At 44.7% G+C, this 20,498-nt stretch overlaps 3 protein-coding genes across 5 annotated transcripts in view; all 3 read right to left on the bottom strand.

The window, feature by feature from the left end:
- Positions 1–6,430, bottom strand: part of rab3gap2 (RAB3 GTPase activating protein subunit 2 (non-catalytic)) — a 17,927-nt gene extending 11,497 nt beyond the window's left edge. Inside the window, exons 1-12 of one of the 2 annotated variants that reach the window (XM_029832605.1) lie at positions 6,358–6,430; positions 6,033–6,199; positions 5,053–5,141; positions 4,545–4,659; positions 3,206–3,287; positions 2,620–2,667; positions 2,460–2,535; positions 2,082–2,183; positions 1,051–1,150; positions 878–976; positions 568–716; positions 302–381 (exon numbers count right to left, since the gene is read on the bottom strand). In XM_029832605.1, the coding sequence (XP_029688465.1) occupies positions 302–381; positions 568–716; positions 878–976; positions 1,051–1,150; positions 2,082–2,183; positions 2,460–2,535; positions 2,620–2,667; positions 3,206–3,287; positions 4,545–4,659; positions 5,053–5,141; positions 6,033–6,141 (1,049 nt within the window). In that variant the 5' untranslated portion in view covers positions 6,142–6,199; positions 6,358–6,430. Of the gene's footprint in view, positions 1–301; positions 382–567; positions 717–877; positions 977–1,050; positions 1,151–2,081; positions 2,184–2,459; positions 2,536–2,619; positions 2,668–3,205; positions 3,288–4,544; positions 4,660–5,052; positions 5,142–6,032 lie in introns of both variants that reach the window. The other variant, XM_011617335.2, reaches the window with a different exon arrangement.
- Positions 6,431–7,565: 1,135 nt separating this feature from the next.
- On the bottom strand, positions 7,566–13,305 carry kcnk5a (potassium channel, subfamily K, member 5a). Of its 2 annotated transcripts, XM_029832608.1 has the most exons (5): positions 12,752–13,298; positions 9,395–9,506; positions 9,141–9,307; positions 8,874–9,042; positions 7,572–8,762 (listed from the first exon to the last, which is right to left on the bottom strand). In XM_029832608.1, exons 1-5 carry the CDS (start codon positions 12,935–12,937, stop codon positions 7,849–7,851), a joined length of 1,548 nt encoding a protein of 515 aa, XP_029688468.1. In that variant the 5' UTR covers positions 12,938–13,298; the 3' UTR covers positions 7,572–7,848. The 2 variants fall into 2 exon arrangements, with proteins under 2 accessions (XP_029688469.1, XP_029688468.1); XM_029832609.1 differs by lacking the exon at positions 9,141–9,307 and having other exon boundaries at positions 7,566–8,762; positions 8,874–8,951; positions 12,752–13,305.
- Positions 13,306–14,969: 1,664 nt separating this feature from the next.
- kcnk17 (potassium channel, subfamily K, member 17) lies at positions 14,970–17,483 on the bottom strand. The gene is made up of 4 exons (XM_029832612.1): positions 17,357–17,483; positions 17,059–17,225; positions 15,556–15,724; positions 14,970–15,468 (listed from the first exon to the last, which is right to left on the bottom strand). The coding sequence occupies exons 1-4, from the start codon at positions 17,481–17,483 to the stop codon at positions 15,209–15,211; spliced, it is 723 nt and encodes a 240-aa protein (XP_029688472.1). The 3' UTR covers positions 14,970–15,208.
- Between the last annotated feature and the right edge of the window lie 3,015 nt (positions 17,484–20,498).

Here is a 20,498-nt window from a genome sequence, read left to right on the forward strand (position 1 = left end):
TGCACCCCCCATAAACACGTTAAAGCTTTCCTTTTGTGACATCAGTCTTTTGGCTAGTAGGTGATTAGCTGCTTTCCTCCAGATTTGCTCCCCCTTCTTTGTGAAAACCACGACATACCCTCACACACCCAGGTCAGCAAACAAAGCCCTGCATGGTGACACCACCTGAGGATTCCTGGACCGAGGAGACCAAACTCTTGTCTTTTGGACAGTGGGCCACTTGTTCCATAAGGAAGGTGGAATTATTGCAGTGGTCTTTTATCCTGGAAGATTTAAAAGCTTGGATCTGGCAGAAACGTACCTGGCAGCATTGAAGAGGGCTGAGGTGAGTTTACTGGCCACGGCCAGGGCCACGTGAGACAGCAGAGGCTGGGAGCTCCCCTAAGCACCACAAAACACTTTCTGTTAAACCACCCTTGAAAGTAAAAGGACTTCCAAAAATAAAAGCTGCTTATATCTACAATCTGACAACATAAATAAGGCAGAGAAAACAAGCCGTAGGTGTGTGTTTGTAACGCACTGCGCTCACTGAGGGTGGAGTGAGGTTCCAGCAGCACTGAAACTCACCTCTACAGCATAGTAAAAGCCAATATATGGCCCACCCCCCACACTGACATACAGGCTCATGGCAGGGGGGCTCCCCTTGACTGAAGCATTGAACCCCCCGAGGATGGACGCATTCTTCATCTGGTCAAACACACACAGAGTCATAATGCCTGGAAATGAAGCACACACACACACACACACACACACACACACACACACAGCTGTTTACAGGCAATACAAACTCACCTCACTTCAGCCCCTGTGATGTCATCAAATCCAAAGCTAACACATCTAATTAACTCACTTAAAAAAAAGGAGAAAAATGTCCTACCCACACTACTGTGGTCCACAATGGTGTCCATGTCCTGCAGACCCCACTTCTTATAGGCAAGAGGAGGCGGCTGGATCACATCACTTCCTGCTGCTGCGGCTGGACAGAAATTGTGTATTACTATATAAGAATGTGTGGTGTTAGACAGAAAAAACCCACACATGCAAGGTTACCTCTGGCGACCTGGTTCCTGCAGGCACGCAGAGACTGGAAGAGGCTGAAGCCATCGATGGTGACCAGAGCGGTAGGATAGAGGATACTCAACTCTTCGTGCTGTGATGGGAGTTAAGCATCAAATTAAAATCAGAAGTGGTGCGTTTGTAACGCAGAGAAGCTGGAGACATTGCACAGGGGTGGGAGCAGCACCGGTGGGACTCCAAAGATGATGGCATACAGTACAGCTCAAACAAACGAATGCATCATTAATATGGATGAAACAACTTTTGAGCCATGTGAAACGCAGAGCAGAAGTGTGGCAACAAGGCACTGGGCACGCACATATCAGATAGACACAGCTAAAACTAGCTGAAAGTTAGATTTTCTTGAGAGTTTCTGAAAAGAATTCTTTAAAAAGCAGCAACAGGTTAGGTTCAATGGCACACAGCCTAAACATTCAGGAAAAAAACGTTTTTCAAACCTTCTCATGGTCACATTAGTGCTCCATCAATAAAATTGACCTTAGCCCTTTTAGCTATTCGTTTGTTTAGACGAGGGCAATGCAATTGGAATCAGCCCAAAGCCTACAAACGCCTCTACTCATGCACGCCACTGCCGTCAGTGCGTGTGTGCGTGCCTCAACCAGCCCCTCGGTCACCTAAGGCTCAGCCAAGTGGCCATCACTATGTTCGTGGATCTGCTTGAGAAGTTCCCATTGGTCTTTGCACGTACATGCACATAGACCTTTGTCTATATTTTGATATCCACCAGGCAACTGGCAGCATGTGGTCAATAATTAGCTCACATGTAGCCTACATGCTCCTGTGGAGTAGTTTTAAGTTATGATTGGGTAACACTTTTTTCTCAGCCTTGGAACCTACTCAAGGAACACCACCCCTCTCATAACAGGAAGGCAATACTGTGTGATTAGCGCCCAAGTAAAGAAAATAATTAAAGGCTGCAAAATATGTGTATTTTCAGGTGAATTCGTGTTGGGTGCAGCACATTACAGCACACTGGGACCACAGCTTGTCCCTGAAAGAATTACCTGCTCCGTTATTCCAGGGTGAAGAGGGATTTCATATGTGCGACATTTGAGCCTCAGTACAGGGTCCTCTTGCAGCAACTGGGACAGGAGTAGAACCCCATTCTGGACACAAACTACTGCGGTCACATGTTTCCATATATTATATTTATTCTCACACAAACTATATTCAACAGGGCACAATGTTACAATTAAAAATGATTTTACAATATAGGAGCTCCTGTTAGTAAGTGGATTGATTGGCTGACTAAAAAATCCTATTGTGGAACCAACTCGCTTTTATGTCTGAATGTAGAATAATGGTGATTTTGATTATATTTGACTGGCTAAGAGCAGAAGCTGAGGAACAAAGAGGAAAACTGTGCTCACACCAGAACATACCTCCGTGTAGAAGCGCACATAACCTGTGGTGAAACCCACAACCACACATGTCCAGTCAGGCTGCCCTGTGGAGCTCCTACACACCAACATATGCATTTACAGGCACGCACTGGAAGCACTGATGATCACAACATATAGGGTGTTACTTTAGGTGACTTACCTCTTCTGGCTGACCAGTGGTATGCACATACAGCTGCTTACATGCTCTCTGTTGCACAAGAGACAAAGTCTTTATGTCAGGGGCCCACAATATTCAGGGCTGGAACAAACCATTAATCAGCCAATTCATTATCTAAACGGCTTTGACCTTTGCTATGGAAGAGCTACGCGCAACAAATTCGTCATAAAGCACTTGGAAGAAGGTCCCCTTTGATTAAGAAATGCTAAGAATTACAAAGAGGAAGTCTTTAGTTTGAGTTAAGCACCACAAAAGAAATGTATAATTGAAACACGTGTAAATCAATTCCTAAAGACAGAAACGTGCACAAGTTGCTCAAAAGATGACCATATTTTCTAATTAGCTGAAAGCTGAAACTGTCCAAATTAGAAAAATTTGCAGTGAAAATCATTTTTTTAATTCCCAACTCCACACATGGTGCATGTTGGGGACCCGGCCAAACTCAGCAAAGCCCCTGTGCTAGGACCATCAAGTCTTTGGGATCACCAGGAGCTCTGGCTGCTGGGGCCCAGCGGTAAACAGAGGAGACAAGCTCACCACTCGTGCAGTGAGAAGAACTCATTGTTACCCGTCGTCGACGCTGAGAAGTCCAGTCCAAGACACGGCCATGGTCATCTCTTCTCTGCTACCCTCGGCGGAGCACCACTTGGCTGTAGGAAACCAATCACAGTCTAAATCAGCTGGAGAGCCAGGGCTGGGCGACAAGGGCATGAGAAGGTTCTGACAAAGGGACCAGCTAAGCATGTGGATTAAACCCAGTCAAAAAAAAATGCCAGCCAAGCCCATCTGAACAGGTCACTCATGTTTTAACATCACATTTGACAGCAGCTTCACAATTCCCGCATCAGCCGATCTTGTCAGTTTTGGGCGAGTTTTTGCTTGAACTTCTTTGCAAGACGTCCGAAGAGCCTCCCAGAGTCGCCGTTTGGGTGTGAACTGCCCCCTCACTCTCGCAGGTCTTTTGCTGAGGATGCTCCGAAGGTTCTCGACATGGTTCAGGTCAGGGGGGGTAGGGACGTGATCACTTTCACACCTTTGAGGCTCCTAATGGGGCTGACCAGCTCTCTCCCCATGTTTCTGGACCAGTTCTGCTTGAACCTTGGTTAGGGGGGTCAAACAGGAGGTTCATGTATGGCTGTGAGCCCCTGGAGGAGCCAGCAATACTCCAGTTTTATGCATCCATCATGGATTTTGAGGAGCCTTGAGGGTCAATCCACATCTGTAGAAACTTTTTGTGCACGTGGTCTTATGCTTGTTTCAGGAATTCACTGGAATTTCATTGAATTCATTCTTCCCTCTCCCAGAAATGTTCCTATTGGCTTCAACACAACCCCCCCAAGCATGATGGATCCACCCTCACACTTAACCAGTCAAGTCAATTCCAACACAGGGCCATACTTTCCTAATCATTTAGAGTTAACAAGTAATGGATTGAATCTAAGAAGGGTTCCTAAATGGCTCCTGTCAGGCAGCAATTCTGTCTGTCTGCCTGTATGCCCACCCCTGCGCCACTGCAGCAGCGCATGAAGGGAGCAGACAGATCTGGAACTATTTAGGCTCAATACAGCCCACAAAAGCACTCCTTTTTTCACAGACATCAGCACCAAGTGGCTGTTCAAACATACAGGAAGGGTTGGTTGGCTTCAATCTCACATCAACAGGTAGTAAGAAGCACTCCTGTGTGGTACGGCCACTGAGGAACAACAACAAGTGCACCAACATTTAAGAGGATGGCAGGAAGCAGGATGCTGCTTTCACTAAAACCACACAAAGCGATAAGAAGACACGGATACAACTTGAGACGTTGTAAGGAGCTTTTCACGTTTATCTTTCTCTTGCTTCCTTGATCCCATTTTCAGAACAATGAGCAGGGTTAGGGTTCCAAACGGCACAGCCGTACGTCTGACCTGAAAGAAAGGCCGCCTTCTGTCCACGAGCCACAACCAGCAGATCCAAGCAAGGAGACAGGGTCAGCACACAATGCTGCAGCCAGGGTCCACTCTGCCCAGGGGTCTCCTCCACCTGCAGAGCAAATAGAATCAAACCACATGGGCCCATGCACGCCACAATCGCCAGGAGATACTGAGCATTAACGGCTTTTATTTGATCTACACTAGGTCCAAACCTGAAAAGACGGGCCGCATTTTGTACACGAGACGTTTGAGTTTATTGAATTTATATCTGAGCCTGCTGCTCCAACTTGAGGCCCAGTGGACATCCAGTTTACGCCCAAGTCGGTGACTACTGTAGATGCTGGTTTCAAAAGGTAATACCTGATCTAATTTACATTAACAGTGATGACAGATTTAAGTATTTCAAATATTTATCTGCCGATACAAATCACCAGCCAGCTGTTTTTGTGTATTTTGGCCAACCAAAGCACTAATACCAGCAGAAAGGAAGAGGACGACAGACCATAGAAGCAGAAGTGGCATCCTCTTGTTTGTTATCACCAGAATCCCATTCAGACTCCCAGTCAGAGACATCCCAGTTGAGTTCAGGGTCTGTTCAGGGGAAAAGAGATATCTGTCATGTTAGGTAGGGGTAAAAATGTCCTGCTCCGAGTAGAAAAATGCCTGGAGAGGACATGCAGCCAATTAACCCGCTACAAACGGGAATTGACACACGACTACCAATCCCACAGACAAGACAAGACAACAAAGACTTTACTTTACACTTTGTGTTTATGCAAGCATGAAAGGCACTGGAAGAGCAATTTCTTCTCGTGTATTTATGCTCGGCCTGCAGCTGGCACATGTGTGATCCATGGTCTTGAGGGACAGAGCCTGCTTCTGGGACAGGGGACACAGCACATTCTGGGAGCCGGGATAGTCTCAATGTCTGTCTGCATTGAGCTTCCTTCAGTCGTGACAAGGAAGAAGACGGCTCCCCACTAAAAGACGCTACTCTCTTGGTGCAGCGGTCAACAACGTTTTCCCGGCCTTCGCTACCCTTTGACCTTTGAGCCAAGCGCAGACATCTGGACCCATCGCCGAACGCAACCTCCAACTCAGGCCCCAGTTGGCAATGCTGGGGTGTGCAAGAAGCTCAGAATATGAAACCAACATCTGCTTTCGGTGTTTGTCATCGTCAGAAAACATCTGGGAAATTGTTCATGCTCGCAACTCAAAGCCTCCAATCTGCTCAAGCCACAAATAATGTGGCTATAATTAAGATGGGCGTATAAACAGGCTTTCCAGTGCTCGATTTCTCGTTTGGATAAACCTTTAATGAACAAACATCACAGTCAGTGGTTCCATCGCTGCGATCTCCTTTATCCATCCAGATGTTTAACCGGAAGAGGGGGTGGTGTAGATAGTTAATCATTACTTGGTGTAGTTTAATGATCTGGCCAGTTTTGGTCCAATTGAAGCCAAATGGACAACTGTTTGTACCTGTTTTCTGAGTTTCCTCTTGGGGTTCGATTTTCTGGCTCTGGAACAAGTAGTCTCTGACGGTTTCGAGCTCTTGGAGCCGACAAAACTCCAGCAAAGTGCAGGACATCGTTGAGGCTTCCTGTCGATACCGATTTAAGGAGTCAGGCAGGCAGGTAACCTGCTGGCTGCAAACGGTTGTGGAGGGTCGTTATAAAAATCGGCCAGGTTAGGGTACTTCAGGGGGCCTTAGATACAAAAATTTATACATTCAGCGTCTATAACGTTAATTATTTTAGACCTTACAATTTCGAACACTTCCCATATCATTGCGTTGATTACGCACCATAGAATTGTTATTATTTCCGGTTACGAATCTTCTTCTTCTTCTTCTTCCGTTTTTGTGCGGCCCATTTCTTCTTCTTCTTCCACCAATGAAACAGCTCCCATACGCATTACCGCCCCCTCTGGATAAATGTTACTTAGCACACCTCTCAAACTTCTACGTCGCTACACACAATTCAGAATTCTGTCGATGTGGGTAGCTATATGTTAACTTGTTTTATCTAATTTAAAAATACTCACCTGCATTTATCCTAAGTAGTTTTCTGTGTCAACTGGACTGTTTTTCTTCTCTTTTGAAGAACCTGCATTTAATTCACATACCAGTGTTTTGACATTTCTAGCTCATATCCTTCAACAATATTACCAGACATCCTTTTATCTTTGTACTATTTGTGCTATTAATTACTAATATTAAATTTAGCACAGTATTATTGCAGTATTATTTTTGAAGGCACTTTGCAGTTAACAGCTTCAGAAGCACTTTTTTTCTGAACTTCCAGTAATGTCAATGCATTTGGGCATTCAGCTAAGCTGACACTACTTATAAGATTGTCCTATTTTTTTTTAACCATATAGAAACATCTGGTTCATGTAAAAGGTGGAGGAGCAGATTAAAATGATCATGCCAAATCCTTCATGTTCACATTCCTTCTGATCTCTGAATGTTAGAAATTGTGACTGAAAGCAACTTTCATTATTATTATAGAAAATAATGTCTATCTAAAGCAAGAACCCAGGGCCTGCAATGTGGATCCTACTTGTGGATGCTGGTCCCCAATGTCACCCTCATGGAGCCTGCTGGAGGTCATGGTTGCTGCTTTGTTGCCCTGCCATGTCTGTGCTCCACCACTCATGTTCTCACATGATCTTGAAACCCCAGCAAAATTTTCTGGCTTTTCTGTTAGAGATGCAGTACCCGCACAAACACCACAGATGCTACTGTTGCTGCTAATGGTTCTGGATGGATGCTAATCAAGCAAAGAATCAGCCAGAGTGGAGGAAACATGTCTATGGCCACCAGCTGCAAAACCGCCCCGAATAGGTGTTCTTGCTAAGTGCCTGTCCTTTCTGCCTGTTTGTCCTGTTTACAGCACAGGGGAAATATGTTCATGTTGCATTCATGAATAAAAGGAACGCAAACAATTGTCCTTCAAAATGATGATTCATTTGACAAGTGTCAATGTGCAACATGAATACTAGAAGAGCGGCTGCATAAAACAAACTTTTCATTTATTTTAATAAATGTTATTAATATCATAACACCAATATGGTGCATAGAAAAAGAAATTACACAAAGTTAGAAAAAAAATACAAAGGCAACATTTGGAGGTTCATATTACGGGGGACAAAGGAACAATCACAGTTGAAAATGACTTTAATAATGGGTTTTAATCCCACCAAATTGATCAAACAGAGCAAGTCTCTTTAGATCTGTGGCCAAAGGTTCTGTGGGCCAAACATAAGACCTGTGGTAAAAATGCAAACGGCCGGATCAAAAGATGTTTTCTTCTTTTGTGTATTCCTCCACAAGTTGGTCGTAGGAGCGACTGTTTTCTGAAGCGTCGCTAGTGAAGACGAGTCCTTCGGACTCAGAACTCTGGTCCTCCAAGTTGATCACTTCAATATTCTCCTCACATGTAGCGATGGAGAGTTTTCCCTTGGAATCATCATTATCATCATCATCATCATTCAAGTTATTGGTAAGGAAATTCTCATCAACAAAAGTAATGTTTGCATTAAGCGGCTGGTACTCTTTGCAGTCTGAACCCCTTTGACCATCGAGGCCGTAGTCTGCAGCTCCGTCCTCTAGGTCCACGTGTTTATCCAGCTGGTTCTCACCTCGTTGTGCCTGCTCAACTTCCGGATCTCCTTCTATGTGGTCTGCTGTTAGCAGCAAGCCATTATCCGCACCGAGGAGGTAGTTCTTGGACTTTGAAAAGGCAACAGTGACCCGCTCGCTGAAACTGTAGCGTCTCTTCTGACGGGGAGAACGTTCCAAGTTGAGAATCGTATGAAAGGTAGGAGTATCGCTGCAACTCTTGGAACGGGCCACTTTAGACTTGGTTATGATGTTGGCTCTGCTGCCGTTCCTTCCATCTTTACTGCTGCCAATCTGTTTGATCAAGTCGTTGTAGCCTTCTTGCTTCTTGGACAGGAAGCCGAAGATGTTCACGTCGTTGGGCGTGGGCGGCAAATGGGGAGCAGCCTTCTGAGACTTTTTGTAATACTGGAGCTCATCAAGGGAGAGTTTACGTAGCCTGCGACGCTTCTTCAGTGCCTTGTGGGCCTCAATCACCATCCTTACTTTCCAGTTGAAAAACAAGGAGAGCCAGGCCAAGCCCAGATAGATCCAGACCTCCACAAAGTAACGATAGAGAGCTGGGTATTCCTTGTTTGGCTCCACGCCTACAGAGACAAAGAAAAGACTCCTTTAGATGCTTCTGCTGCACTTCAGATAACATTTGCATTGACTTGAGAAGTAGAGACTTGAATAGAAATTATTCATTCTTGACTCACCTGCTACAAGGTCCCCAAAACCGATGGTAGTCAAGGTGACGAAAGAAAAGTAGAACCCTTCCAAATATGTCCAACCCTCTTGGGACATAAAAACAAAAGGCGGCAGCACTAAATGGACAAGCACACCCCAGAGGAGGAAAATGGCAGTACAAGTAAATTGAGCCTTCCTCTTGAAAAAGGAAAACAAAAAAAACAAAAAACATATGAGTTTGGGTTAGAGGTCATGAAAGAAGGTTGTGTATTAGCACAATTTAAATATCTGCTCACCAGGGAAAAGCCCTTTTTGGTTAGATAGAGTCCGAGGTGCTTGGCTCTCCCGCCAAAGAATTTCCCAAGTTCACTGATCCAGGTGAGACACAAAGGCACACCAAAGAGCCCATAAAAGATGCAAAAGGCACGTCCTGCTGAGGTTTTAGGGGCGATATTGCCATATCCTTTCACACAAACATATCCACTTGTTAAGCGCTGTGTGTTTATGTGCGTGCGTGGAGAATCCGAGTCAAAGCCAATCAATTACTCACCAATCGTGGTGATGACTGTAGCTGCAAAGATAACAGCGTTTGGCCAGTTCCAGTTATTAAACGTCTTCGTACCAGATATAGTTACCCCTTGACCTGCAGCATCAGATACCACCTGGAACAAAGTACAAACACAGAAACATGGGCCATTACAGGCATTTTGTATGATCGCATGATTTGACCAGGGATTGAGCAGCAGAGAACTCTAAAGACAAAGCATGGCTGCACGCTGACATTGCCCTCCCCCCTAAAACACCTGCATGGTAACTGGACCCCATCGCTTAACGGGTTAACTCAACAATAACCCTTTACTTTTCTCAGGCTTAATTATAATCCTCTAAATGCACAAATCAACACACAAAAAATGTCACTATATACTAATAACTAGTTCACTGCTAGGAAGTTACAGTCATGTGAGACAATTTGGATGCAACAAGCTTTTGAGACGTCCGACAGCTTTTGCACGTGCAGCCTATTTCAAGTAAACGCACAGCTTTTCAATAGAAGTAAGCCTGCACCCGATGTCGCGGGGTTCATTCAGCTCTGGAGGGTTTCCCACCCGGTTTTGCTGGGCTGGCCGGGTGCATGAGATTTCTGAACTTGGTGTCAGATGACAGCTCTAAGGTGAAGGAACCAGCAGAGATAAGCTCAAGAAAGGGATTACAAGAGTCACATCAAAGACCTGGATGGTCACAGTGGGTCCAACAGAAAGGACTGGAAGGGGTTCATACCAAAGGGCCACACCACAATCCTGCGCTTGTGTGGCAGAAGTTGTGTAATGCATGAACATTAGCAATGGAGGCACAATCAGAACCATAGCTGCACAGATTAGTCAATCAATATAGGAAACCACCAATAAAACAATTCAAGTAAGAGGGTAAAATCAGCAGCACAGTTCTGTCTCAACTAAATCTTTTTCAAGTATAAACATGCTTCTTTATGGCTTTATTGTAAGGACCTGCCTAAACAAGATTCATTTGAGAGGGGAAATAAGAGCCGCTGAGGAACCGAAGCTTTCATTAACAAATTAGCTGACAAACTATTTGAGTTATTGATACATTGACGGGGTATTGAAATAGTTAGCAGTCCTATTAAGGACACCAGCCATGGCGTCCAGACATATGCTAAGAAGGCGAGTCTCACCAGACTCTTCAGCTACTCCTACCAGCCCCTCCTTCAAAATGCTAAGGAACAACATTCACAAAAATGTGAGGGTCCTTTAAAAGTTGAAGACTTCATTTTAATCGTTTCATTAATGTGTATTACATGTGTCTCAGTAATATTAAAATGAATATGAGCTCTCGCTTTAGCCAAATGTTACATTTCAGAGGGTCATTTGCATGACTGTATCTGCGTGCAACAAACCCCTGAGCAGCAGCTGACCTATTGTTATGCCCCGCCCCCTGGTCCACCTGGACAAACACTTGGTCGGCTGTCCAGAACTAATGACAGCTGTGAGTGTTATACCGCTTTCACACTGAATTTGCGCCTTGATGCAGGACTTTCTAACATGGATTGAACCAATTGGCTTTTTCACATTGCCAGCCCTCACATGACTAACCTCCTGCTGAGAGGGGTGGGGCTGTTTTTTTCCCCTGCCTGTTGACTGGCTGCCCAGTGCCTGGGTCACGATGAGACAGGAGGTACCATCAACGTGCACAGACTATTGAGCGGGACAATGCGGGAAACCTTTCGTTTTCATGTTCCTAACCTACCAGGGTGACTGCTGGGAATAAAGCCACAATAACCCTTTCAGAGCGCCATAACGAGTCATGTTGATCCGAGATAACTTGGAACTTTGGTGCAATGTGGAAGGGGCTTTAGAGCCATACCGCAGAACTCTGTAGGACCTTATTTCACAAAAAGAGCAAGTTTCAAAGAGTTTTCACTATACTATGCAGTCATTCTCAGAATTCAAAGCTGGAGCAGAGAGAGTGAGGGGTTAAAGTTGAGCGATCCATATCAGACAGTGCAATTTCGTTAGTATAAATATACACAATGCTACACAGCTAACAGTGCTCGTCAGTGTTTTCCTACAGAGTAAGAGCAGCTGGATGTCAGAGTATAAAGAGGCGCTACCCTGAAACCCAAGGGTTGGACTTATCAAAAAAGGTGACCCCATGGTTAGCAGGCAGCAACAGAACCAACTGGCACCTGGGCCAAAGCCTCTTTTACCTGGAGCAAATCAAACTTGCGTAGGAAGAATGTACAAATTCCACAAAGAACGCTCGAAAGTCAGGCAGAAAAATTTCAGAGGCTTACCTTTTCATTTTTTTTTGGGGGGGGGGGGGGGGGGGGGGGGGGGTTCTATTCTAGTTTTGAGATTATAGTCAGGTTTCGTACCGATACTTGTTCATAATATGAGTGTACTTTTAACATCTGATTCAACACATATGTTTGTTTTTTTACTGGCAAAGGTCAAATCTGCTGATTTGCTTCTATCAGTGCTGGAAAATCAAATGCAAGTTCAGCAATCGCTGTGCTGTCCTGCTCTGAGCGAGGGCATTAAAGTTTAACCTTAATAGTACCCTGTCAGGGACAAACATTGATAGGAGATAACGTCTAACTAGTGAGTACCTCAAGTGGAGAACAGCTAATAGGAAACTTGTTGTTACTAGAAGAGACTTTTTTGTGACTTCCTGATACTGCAAACAAGACAAGAATAAGATAGATTGAGAGTGAGGAGAAGCTGATGAAATGCTGGGAAAAAAGCCTATGCTTACTGGTTCTCAACAAAGAGAACCAGAACACAACCTGAGCCAGAAAATGACCCAGTGCAAGAGAACAGGGCAGCAGTGAGTTCTCAGTCCTGGAATTAGTTCTGGAGGTCTCCCTGGTTGGTCTCCAAGAGCACAAGGGTGCAGAATTCATGGTCGGTTGGTTGGTTGGTCAGTTTGTTAGGTTTGTGTTGGATTCCTAAACAGCTAAATAACCAATTAGAACGTTCAGGGTTGCACGTATGTACTGAAGAGCAAAGCTTCACATTTAACTTTGTCCTTATTATTTATTTATTTTTATTCTCTCTTCTTTTAAAGTTTGGGGTTATGAAATGCGGACTTCAGCGTGTTTAGAATTGATAGCCTGTTGCTCCTTCCAGAGCCAGATTCAACATTCGCTGATCATGTCTGCGGAACTCACAAAAAAGTTCCGAACTTCGGTCCGAAGCACGCATGAAAGTTGGTTGACGCACATGCAGTGACAACACGCGTGTTTGCTGAAAGGTTACACGGCAGCAAACCTTTGAGTTAACTTCTTAATTCTAGCCTCATCATCATCACCCCAACACCCGGAGGGAAAAAAACAAAACAAACAAACAAACAAGAAAAACCAAGAAGCAACCAGTTTACAACACAAACTTACCTCCAAAATTCGGTCCAGGTCGGTTTTTGTAAGACAGGGATACGCCTCGAGGATTTGATCTTTCTGGCTTCTGTACTGCTTCACAGCCAACTTCCAGTTGGGCTCCTCCAGGACTTGAAAAATTGCTGCCCCAATGGACAGGTAAAAAATAATTGCAGACGTCAACAAGGGCCCTTTGTCGACCATATTGTGCAGAGTAAGGGCGCGGGGTGTGCGCAGAGACGCGGGACAGTCAAGACGGGAAGTTATGCGGGACTCATCTTCAACTAATTGTTACCTTGATGGTTCTGATTTGGCGCGACTGCTCTGTAAGTGGGTCACAGTGAAGGCAGCATCGAAGTCCGCATCAGAAAAACCAAATAACAGCCTGCCAAAGCGCAGCAGACCCCGGGAGTTTGCGCGTCCACGTGTGTTCACGGGCAAATAAGCGACCTGCCGCCGTCGTCAACTGATCTGGGAGCAGGGCTAATGCACACTGGATCCGCCCAGGTGGCGGGGTTGGGATGGTTCCAGAGGAGAATGCATCCGCCTTCGCTGTCATTTTTCCTTTCTCGGCACAAGTGCTCGTGATCTCACGGTTGTTTGACTTCCGGCGAGGACACCGTCTTTTATGACAAATGTCCATGGCCATCAGGAGCGCGACGATACCCTTTGCAAACATTCCGATAAAATGGAACCATCAACAAACCTTTCAGGATTGGCCTGGAGACATAGTCCAGGGTTAAATTACCATCAATGAATTACCTTCAATTACCATTAATTATCTTTCATCACATTTATTTTATACTACTGTTTTTCCACTTCTCAAAGATGTCTGTGTGTGAGAGTGTCTTCGTGTGTGTCTGCGTGTGTGTGCGCGCGAGAGAGAGAGACAGAGAGCCAGAAGAGTGCATGGCAGCTTCCTCACTCCAGAAATCAGACTAAAGGAACGCTCTGGACCTTCAACACAGACACAGACACATACACACAAACACACACACACCTGACACCCAGCAGAAAACAAAACACAGCTGTTACAATGTGGATGACACCCTGGTGCATTTCTCATCAAAATCCCTTCAAAGGGATCAAGTCACCTTGTGCTTAGTGTAATCAACTGGATCACAGACAATTTGTTGATCAAGAATTAAAGAATTAAACCCAGAATCATTGTGTGGCCTAACCTAAAACTTTTTTTTTGTCTCCACAATGGAGAAGAATGAGTTGATGCATTTAGTGTGTTTCAGGTGGCCCAACTATACCGACCCCTGCGTGCCAGACCCTTCGGACCTAACTGCTTTGCTTGACCAGGCTGATTGCTGAGCTGTAATTAACCCAGGCAGATCTAAAGATTTTTTGAGAACCGGGACAAAAATAAGATCTGGTTTAGCAACCCTCCCCCAGCTTGAGCTCCCCATGCTAACACTGACATACAGACCACAGGTAAAGTCAACAAACTGGTTTTGAGGCACCTACCAATGTGAGCAGCTAAAACCCGCTCTAGAACCACCCATGCAAAGGTTAAGGCCTTATTTAGTCCTCTTCTAAGGGGGTTGTGTCTTTAAAGACCTTATTACATGGGAACTGTATCTATGTATAAAATGATAAATTGATTTATATGCACTTACTGAGGACATGAGCTGACTGTTACAATGCCTTTCATCTCCCTTTCATGAGGTTTGGGATCAGACTTTGGGATGGAAGGGGATACCTGATCCGGCTTTAGAGTAGTTCTGTTCTTATTTTCTCCTGAGGAATGTTTCAACAGGCTGATATACCAGCATTTTCTGTCATCAGGACTTTCCTGTTCCCTTTGGGAGAGGCAATCAGGCTGGACTGCAGTCCAGTTTTATTGTTTTCTTTAAACTTGAAGCCAACTGTAGCATCTGGCGCCGTCTCAAACACGGACACAAAGTTCACCATCCCATCACCACCACAGTCATGTGACAAAATCACTCGACGGTGTCAGAGGGTTGAAACTCAATGACCTTAACATGTACACCCAAGCCTAGACTGAGAGTATAAAGCGGGATTTACATGGCTGAAAGTACTTCCCGAGTATTTGGTGATACTTTTTTTTATGTAAAAAGAAGGGTAACAAGTTTAATCCCCCCCTGGGGCAAAACTCCACACTAGCCTTTTAACTTACTCTATAGATTCTTCTAACCTGAACTACACCCACATTTCCCAGTTTTAGTATGGAAAGAGGATTCCAGTACTCCCACTCTAAGGATAAACTGGCCTGTGTAAGCGCGGGTATCCAGAGTTGCAGGGAAGATGTTGCCTTCCTCTGTATGTTGCTTTCAAAATGACAGATGTGTTCTAAATATTTTAGCAATGCTAGTCAATGCTTAGGGGCACTTTTAAAGGCATAATTGCTTATCATAAACAAGAAACTGTCTCCCCAGTATGTCTTAAGATCAAACATCTACATCTCTACTCCTTTATCCATCCTTGGTAACAGATTCAGGATTCGTTCTACAGGTTCACTCCGGTCTGTGGACTGGGTGACTTGGGCTCTTCCTCCTTGTCCACTTGTGCATCTTGGGTTTTACACTGCGTTGTCAAAACGTCCTCTTTCCTCCGTCCACTCCATTGGCGTTTGAGGTAGGAATTAATCTGCTCCAGGATGTCAATGGAGTGATTGATGAGCAGGGACAACCAGGCCAGCCCGAAAAAGATCCAGGAAGCCATGAGGATGCTGTACCACTCTGGGTATACTTTGTCTGGGTTACTGTCTGTAAAGAAATGCAGTCCACGTGTTCAAGGTGTGTGTTAATCATAGCAAAAATGGCATAAACATGGAAGTGATCACAGGACTGTACCTGCCACAAAATCTCCAAAACCAACTGTGCTCAGCGTAATGAAGCAGTAATAGATGGCTTCAGAGTAGGTCCATCCTTCTTGTTGTTGGAACATGATCATGGGCACAACAAAGAAGAGGCATACTCCTGACAGATAGGATACAAGGTGGACAGAGACACAGGTACATCTCTGGGGGAGTGAGAGGGAGGGAGGGTAGGAGGGAAGGAGGGAGGTCAGCAGAGTTCCAAAGAGGTTTCACTGTTTCTTTCACTAAGACTGTGACAACACATTTCCTAATATTTGCCACTCTACGGTGTCTTGATTTGTGTTTTTGCCATTGTGCCCTCGGGTTTCATCAGGGTCTCAGAATGCACAATAAACTACTGCTGGACCGGATTGTTCCAATTGGGTCATGGAAGGATCGAGCTGATAGCAAATATTTAGCAGATAGCAGCTCATCTATGTTAGAGCTAAGGGACTAAGATAAGAAAACCCCAGCGCACGGGCTCGCCAACTGCCACTGGCTTTGTCATGACCGCAGGAAGGTTTGTCTCCTGGGAGACAGAAGCTTCAAAAACAAAGCATCCGTCTCAGTGTGGCCCCTGTCTGAAGGAGACTCAGCAGATTCTTATCGCTCTTCAGCAGAGTTTCCATGTACGAAGCCTCATGTAAATCCAAACAAACCGGTGATACCAAAAACAGCACTATATGAATAAACTGAAAAGGCATAAGTGTAATAGTAATTTTTACATCAGCAGCTCAGTTGTCAGGATCTCTTGCGAGATGGGTCACCGGGCTCCCTACGACCACCAGTCGGTCAACCAACACTTTCGCAAAAGCAGAAATGTCAAATATTGTTAAGACTGAAATGAAGATTCGGGCCAATGCTGAGTTGTGATATTACGCAAAAGTTAAAGGAGAGGTTTAAAACTCTGCTCACTCTTTTTCCACTTCATAAGATACTGGGTGACTGTAAAAAATGGCTGGCACATCCTGTGTCCTCTGGAAAATGCTTTTTAACTCCCCACTGTAAAGGTCACCTCAAAATTTGCTCCAGTGCTGAAGTCAGACCCCCAAACCCCAGGTCCCCTCCCTGGTCTGAATGATTATTGAGCTTAACAGCTTATTTATTCACCACATCTGTCTCGTGGACATGCTTGTGGACTTGCCGTATCCTGCCCCCATAAAGCTACAACACTGTCCACAACCCTAGCCGATGGCTGATCACCTGTACCATCTGGACGACACTAATTGTTGAGCCCTGTAGATAATTGTATTCCTCACAAAATCAAGACAAACCTTAACCCTAATGAGCAATTTCTTCCAGTAGCTGTGACTAAACACTGACCCATCACGCTTGAGTCAACACCGGCTGTTTGAGCCCCTCAAGTGTTACACCTGTGTCTGATTGTTCCCACTGCTCACCCTGTTTGAGAGCTGATGTCTTTGATTTAAAAAAAAAAAGTAATTACAAAGCAAAGACAAGGCAGCCTTAAAGCTAGATTAGCAAATGATCTTCTCACCTCGTGCTTTGTTTTCCCCTCCAGGAGAGTGGAGATGTTCTTCACTATCACCAGCATGTACTTGCCAACCCTGTTGAGCACCACCACGTTGAGTGGGATGCCAAATAATGCAAAGAACACGCAGAAGATCTGTCCAGCTGTGGAGCTGGGACTCATGTTCCCATAACCTGGAAAATGACCACTTATTAATGTCTTGCTGAGGGAAAACAAGAAAAAGATTCAACTGTCACTTGGTTTTAGCAACCAGAAAAAAACTATATTTCTGACAAATATTGGATGAGATAACAGAAGATGTTACCAATAGTTGTAACCACGGTAGCGGCAAACACAGCTGAGCTAGTGAACTTCCAAAAGCCATCTGTGGTGTGATTGCCCTTCAAGCTGAGGCCCAGTTTTGATGCATCGAGAACAACCTGAGAACACATTAAAATACCCAAATGGAGTTGTACAGCTGTACTTGTTACACAGAATGGAGGGTCCACAACATGTTCAGTGCATTTGGCAGCAAAATACAAGATGCCTGACAGCAAAGCCGGTGTCACAAAGGTCACGGGGTGAGCTGTGTTGTAAATTCCCTAACCTTTGACTAGGTTGTAAAAGTTTACGCAACTTTTCCTCATTCCACAGAGACTAATTACCCTTGACTTGGCCAATCATTTGCTGATGTCTCAGATTCTAATGACATGCAACAAACAAAAAACTCCCTCCAGACTCAAAACCTTAGTTCCACCATAAATCCATCTTTGTTTTTAATGACTGCTGTATAGTTTTATACTCATTAGTTGCAAGGTTCAAGGCATAATTTCTAACCCAAACCACCTAACCTAAATTTAGACACTCCTTACATAAATGCGTATGGCATATTGTTGAAAGAATTAATATTTTCCATTTATTGAACCAAACAGAAATGAGCAAAACAACAATTATAAGGAACCATTGAGTAAGGATGTGCACTATGGTCATGCTGCCTCTGCATGAATAAATCTATCGCCTTTGTCCTATAATGTGGTTCCTGCGGGAGCATCATCTGTAGGTTCGCTCTAGACTGAGAAAAGTAGTTATTTTTTGCTTTTGGATATTCTTATTCCTACTGCCTCACCTGAGACACGTCCTCAAGGCCCTCTTGGCTCAGACAAGTGTAAGTTTTGAGCAGCCTGTTTCTGTTTAGAAGCAAAAGGCTTATATCCTTCCGTCCAAGATCACCCTCCAAACTCCAGAAAACCAACCCACCAATCAGTACATATGCCACGTAAATGATTCCGAGCAAGAGAATGGAGGGTATCCGGGCTAAATTTAATATTTCCTTTACGTCCATCGTGCCCTTTTACTTGTCTGAATGTCAAGCTTAAGATGAGCTGGGTTCTCAGCCGGGCACCAGAAACAGTGAGGAGAAAAGGCTTGTGACTTCATGTTTTTCCATGCAGGCAAATGAACATGCATCTGCACTCCTGCTTCAAGCTCTGCAGTGGTTTGTATTGCAAATGTAGGGTAGGGTAAAGGGAGACAGATGCAGTGACCCAGAGGCTATTCCATCCTTCAATACACAAACGTACGATGGGAAAAAACACCACCTTTCCCAGCTTTTGAGAGGCAGGGCGCACCCTGGATGAGCTGGCCGCTCATTGCAGGGCCAACATACAAACAACCAAACAGTCACACCTAAGGACAATTTAAATCAGCCACTTCAACCATTCCTTAGTTTTGCTGTATGTCACTGGAATCTTTGAGTACTCCAAAAGAACCATGCAGATGTGGAGAGAACTTGTGAAAAGCTCCTGGCTCCCAGGGGACCTTCTACCTGGAAACATGTCCCCTCGCCCATCAGAGACCGAGGTCAAAAGTTAAGGTTGGTGTCTTTCAGTCACGTTACTAGCAAACTCGATATGCTGATCACATTTCAGAACAGGGGTCAGAACAGGGGCATCTAACTACACAACTGCATTATGATCTAAACATCCAGTCTCTGAGAAGGCCTGGACTCGGAGGTGTCCTTCAGAGTCAGATGCGTTGACAGCTAGTTCATGATGCTTGCCCGCATAGGTCCCACAAAGTGTTTCAAATGTGCAGATGTGGGACATAAACATCCTGCATGTCTCGCGTCAACAGTCAGTGGGTCCACCTGCTGGTGTGGCCGGTGGGGAACAGCTCACTGTTGCTGCCCCTCCTGAAGATGTGCCTACTGGGGAGTATAGGCAGAGATCTATATGGAGACTGCTGTGGTGGTTCCTGAATCTAAGATGGGGGTGCCCTCTTTTGGGGCCGGTGATGTTGTTTCTGTTAATATCCCCAAAACTGATAATACTTGCGTGAATAGTGGTTTAATCAATGAGCAGTTCTCTGTTGTCACAGACAGACTCTAAAGCAGGGGTGGCCAAACTTTTTTCCTCTGATGGCCACATACATAGAAATGTAGGAGGGGCTCTGCCACTTACTAGAAATTAGCCTTAACTTTAGTGTTTTAAAGTTCAATCAAAGAAAAATCAATTAAAAGTGGTCAAATATGTTATATTGTTGAATATAGAGACAAAAGACAAAACTGCCTTCATCACAACATTCCATAAATAGATCTTTATTGATTTCATCAAAAGAAGCTTTGGTAACTCATGGGACATTTCAATACATTTCAAGCTTGTTTTTTTTTAGGTTTTTAGGCTTAGGCACACACCTAATAATGTTCATTTGAAACAGTTATCAACATTAACAGATTTACCTGGACTTAATAACAGGAGTGCATAGAATTTTAGTCAATTATTCTGGTGAGTATCAACTGTGCTGGGTATGGAAACCGGGCCATCCACCTGCGGTGCTGATCCGCCGCCACTTATGCCAAAAATCTGGACAAATGTCACTTGATCAAGTAACAAATGTGCATCAGATGAGATCAGCTGACTTTGCGTGTGTGCTGTGCACAGCAGTGTGTACTCTGTGTGTTAACAATAAAAATGCATATAAGAAAGTGATGTGCAAAAGCAGTTCTCGTCCACTCCCTGCAAAAAAAATCAGCCTGCATGAACCAAATGTCTCTGCCACTGCCTCCAGCAGGTCTCAAGTTTCTAGGAATGTCCCACAGTAAGGTTTCATGTCAGGGGGATGGGCTGGACTTTGACAGGTTGTCTCCCGAGATCACAGCCAATCTGGAGATGAGATGTCGATGAATGTTCTCAGACACGCAAGTTGAAAAGAAATCTTGGCTTAAGAACTTTGAACTGGACTTTGTTTCATTTTTCAAAGGTGTTTCACCTCTTATCCATCCAGTGATAGACCTCATCACAGCTGCTGAATCAGTCATCCAGCGTGGCAAACTACCCGGAAGTGAAGCAAACCAAACCAGACTGAGGGTATTGGCTGCACTTACCAGTCCCAAAGCACCACCACCACCACCACCGAACCAGACCGCTCAGGAGAGGAAGACACTAACAACGGTGCAAATGGGCCCAATC

This window comes from Takifugu rubripes, chromosome 2, assembly GCF_901000725.2.
Source record: "Takifugu rubripes chromosome 2, fTakRub1.2, whole genome shotgun sequence".
Taxonomy (NCBI): Eukaryota; Metazoa; Chordata; class Actinopteri; order Tetraodontiformes; family Tetraodontidae; genus Takifugu; species Takifugu rubripes.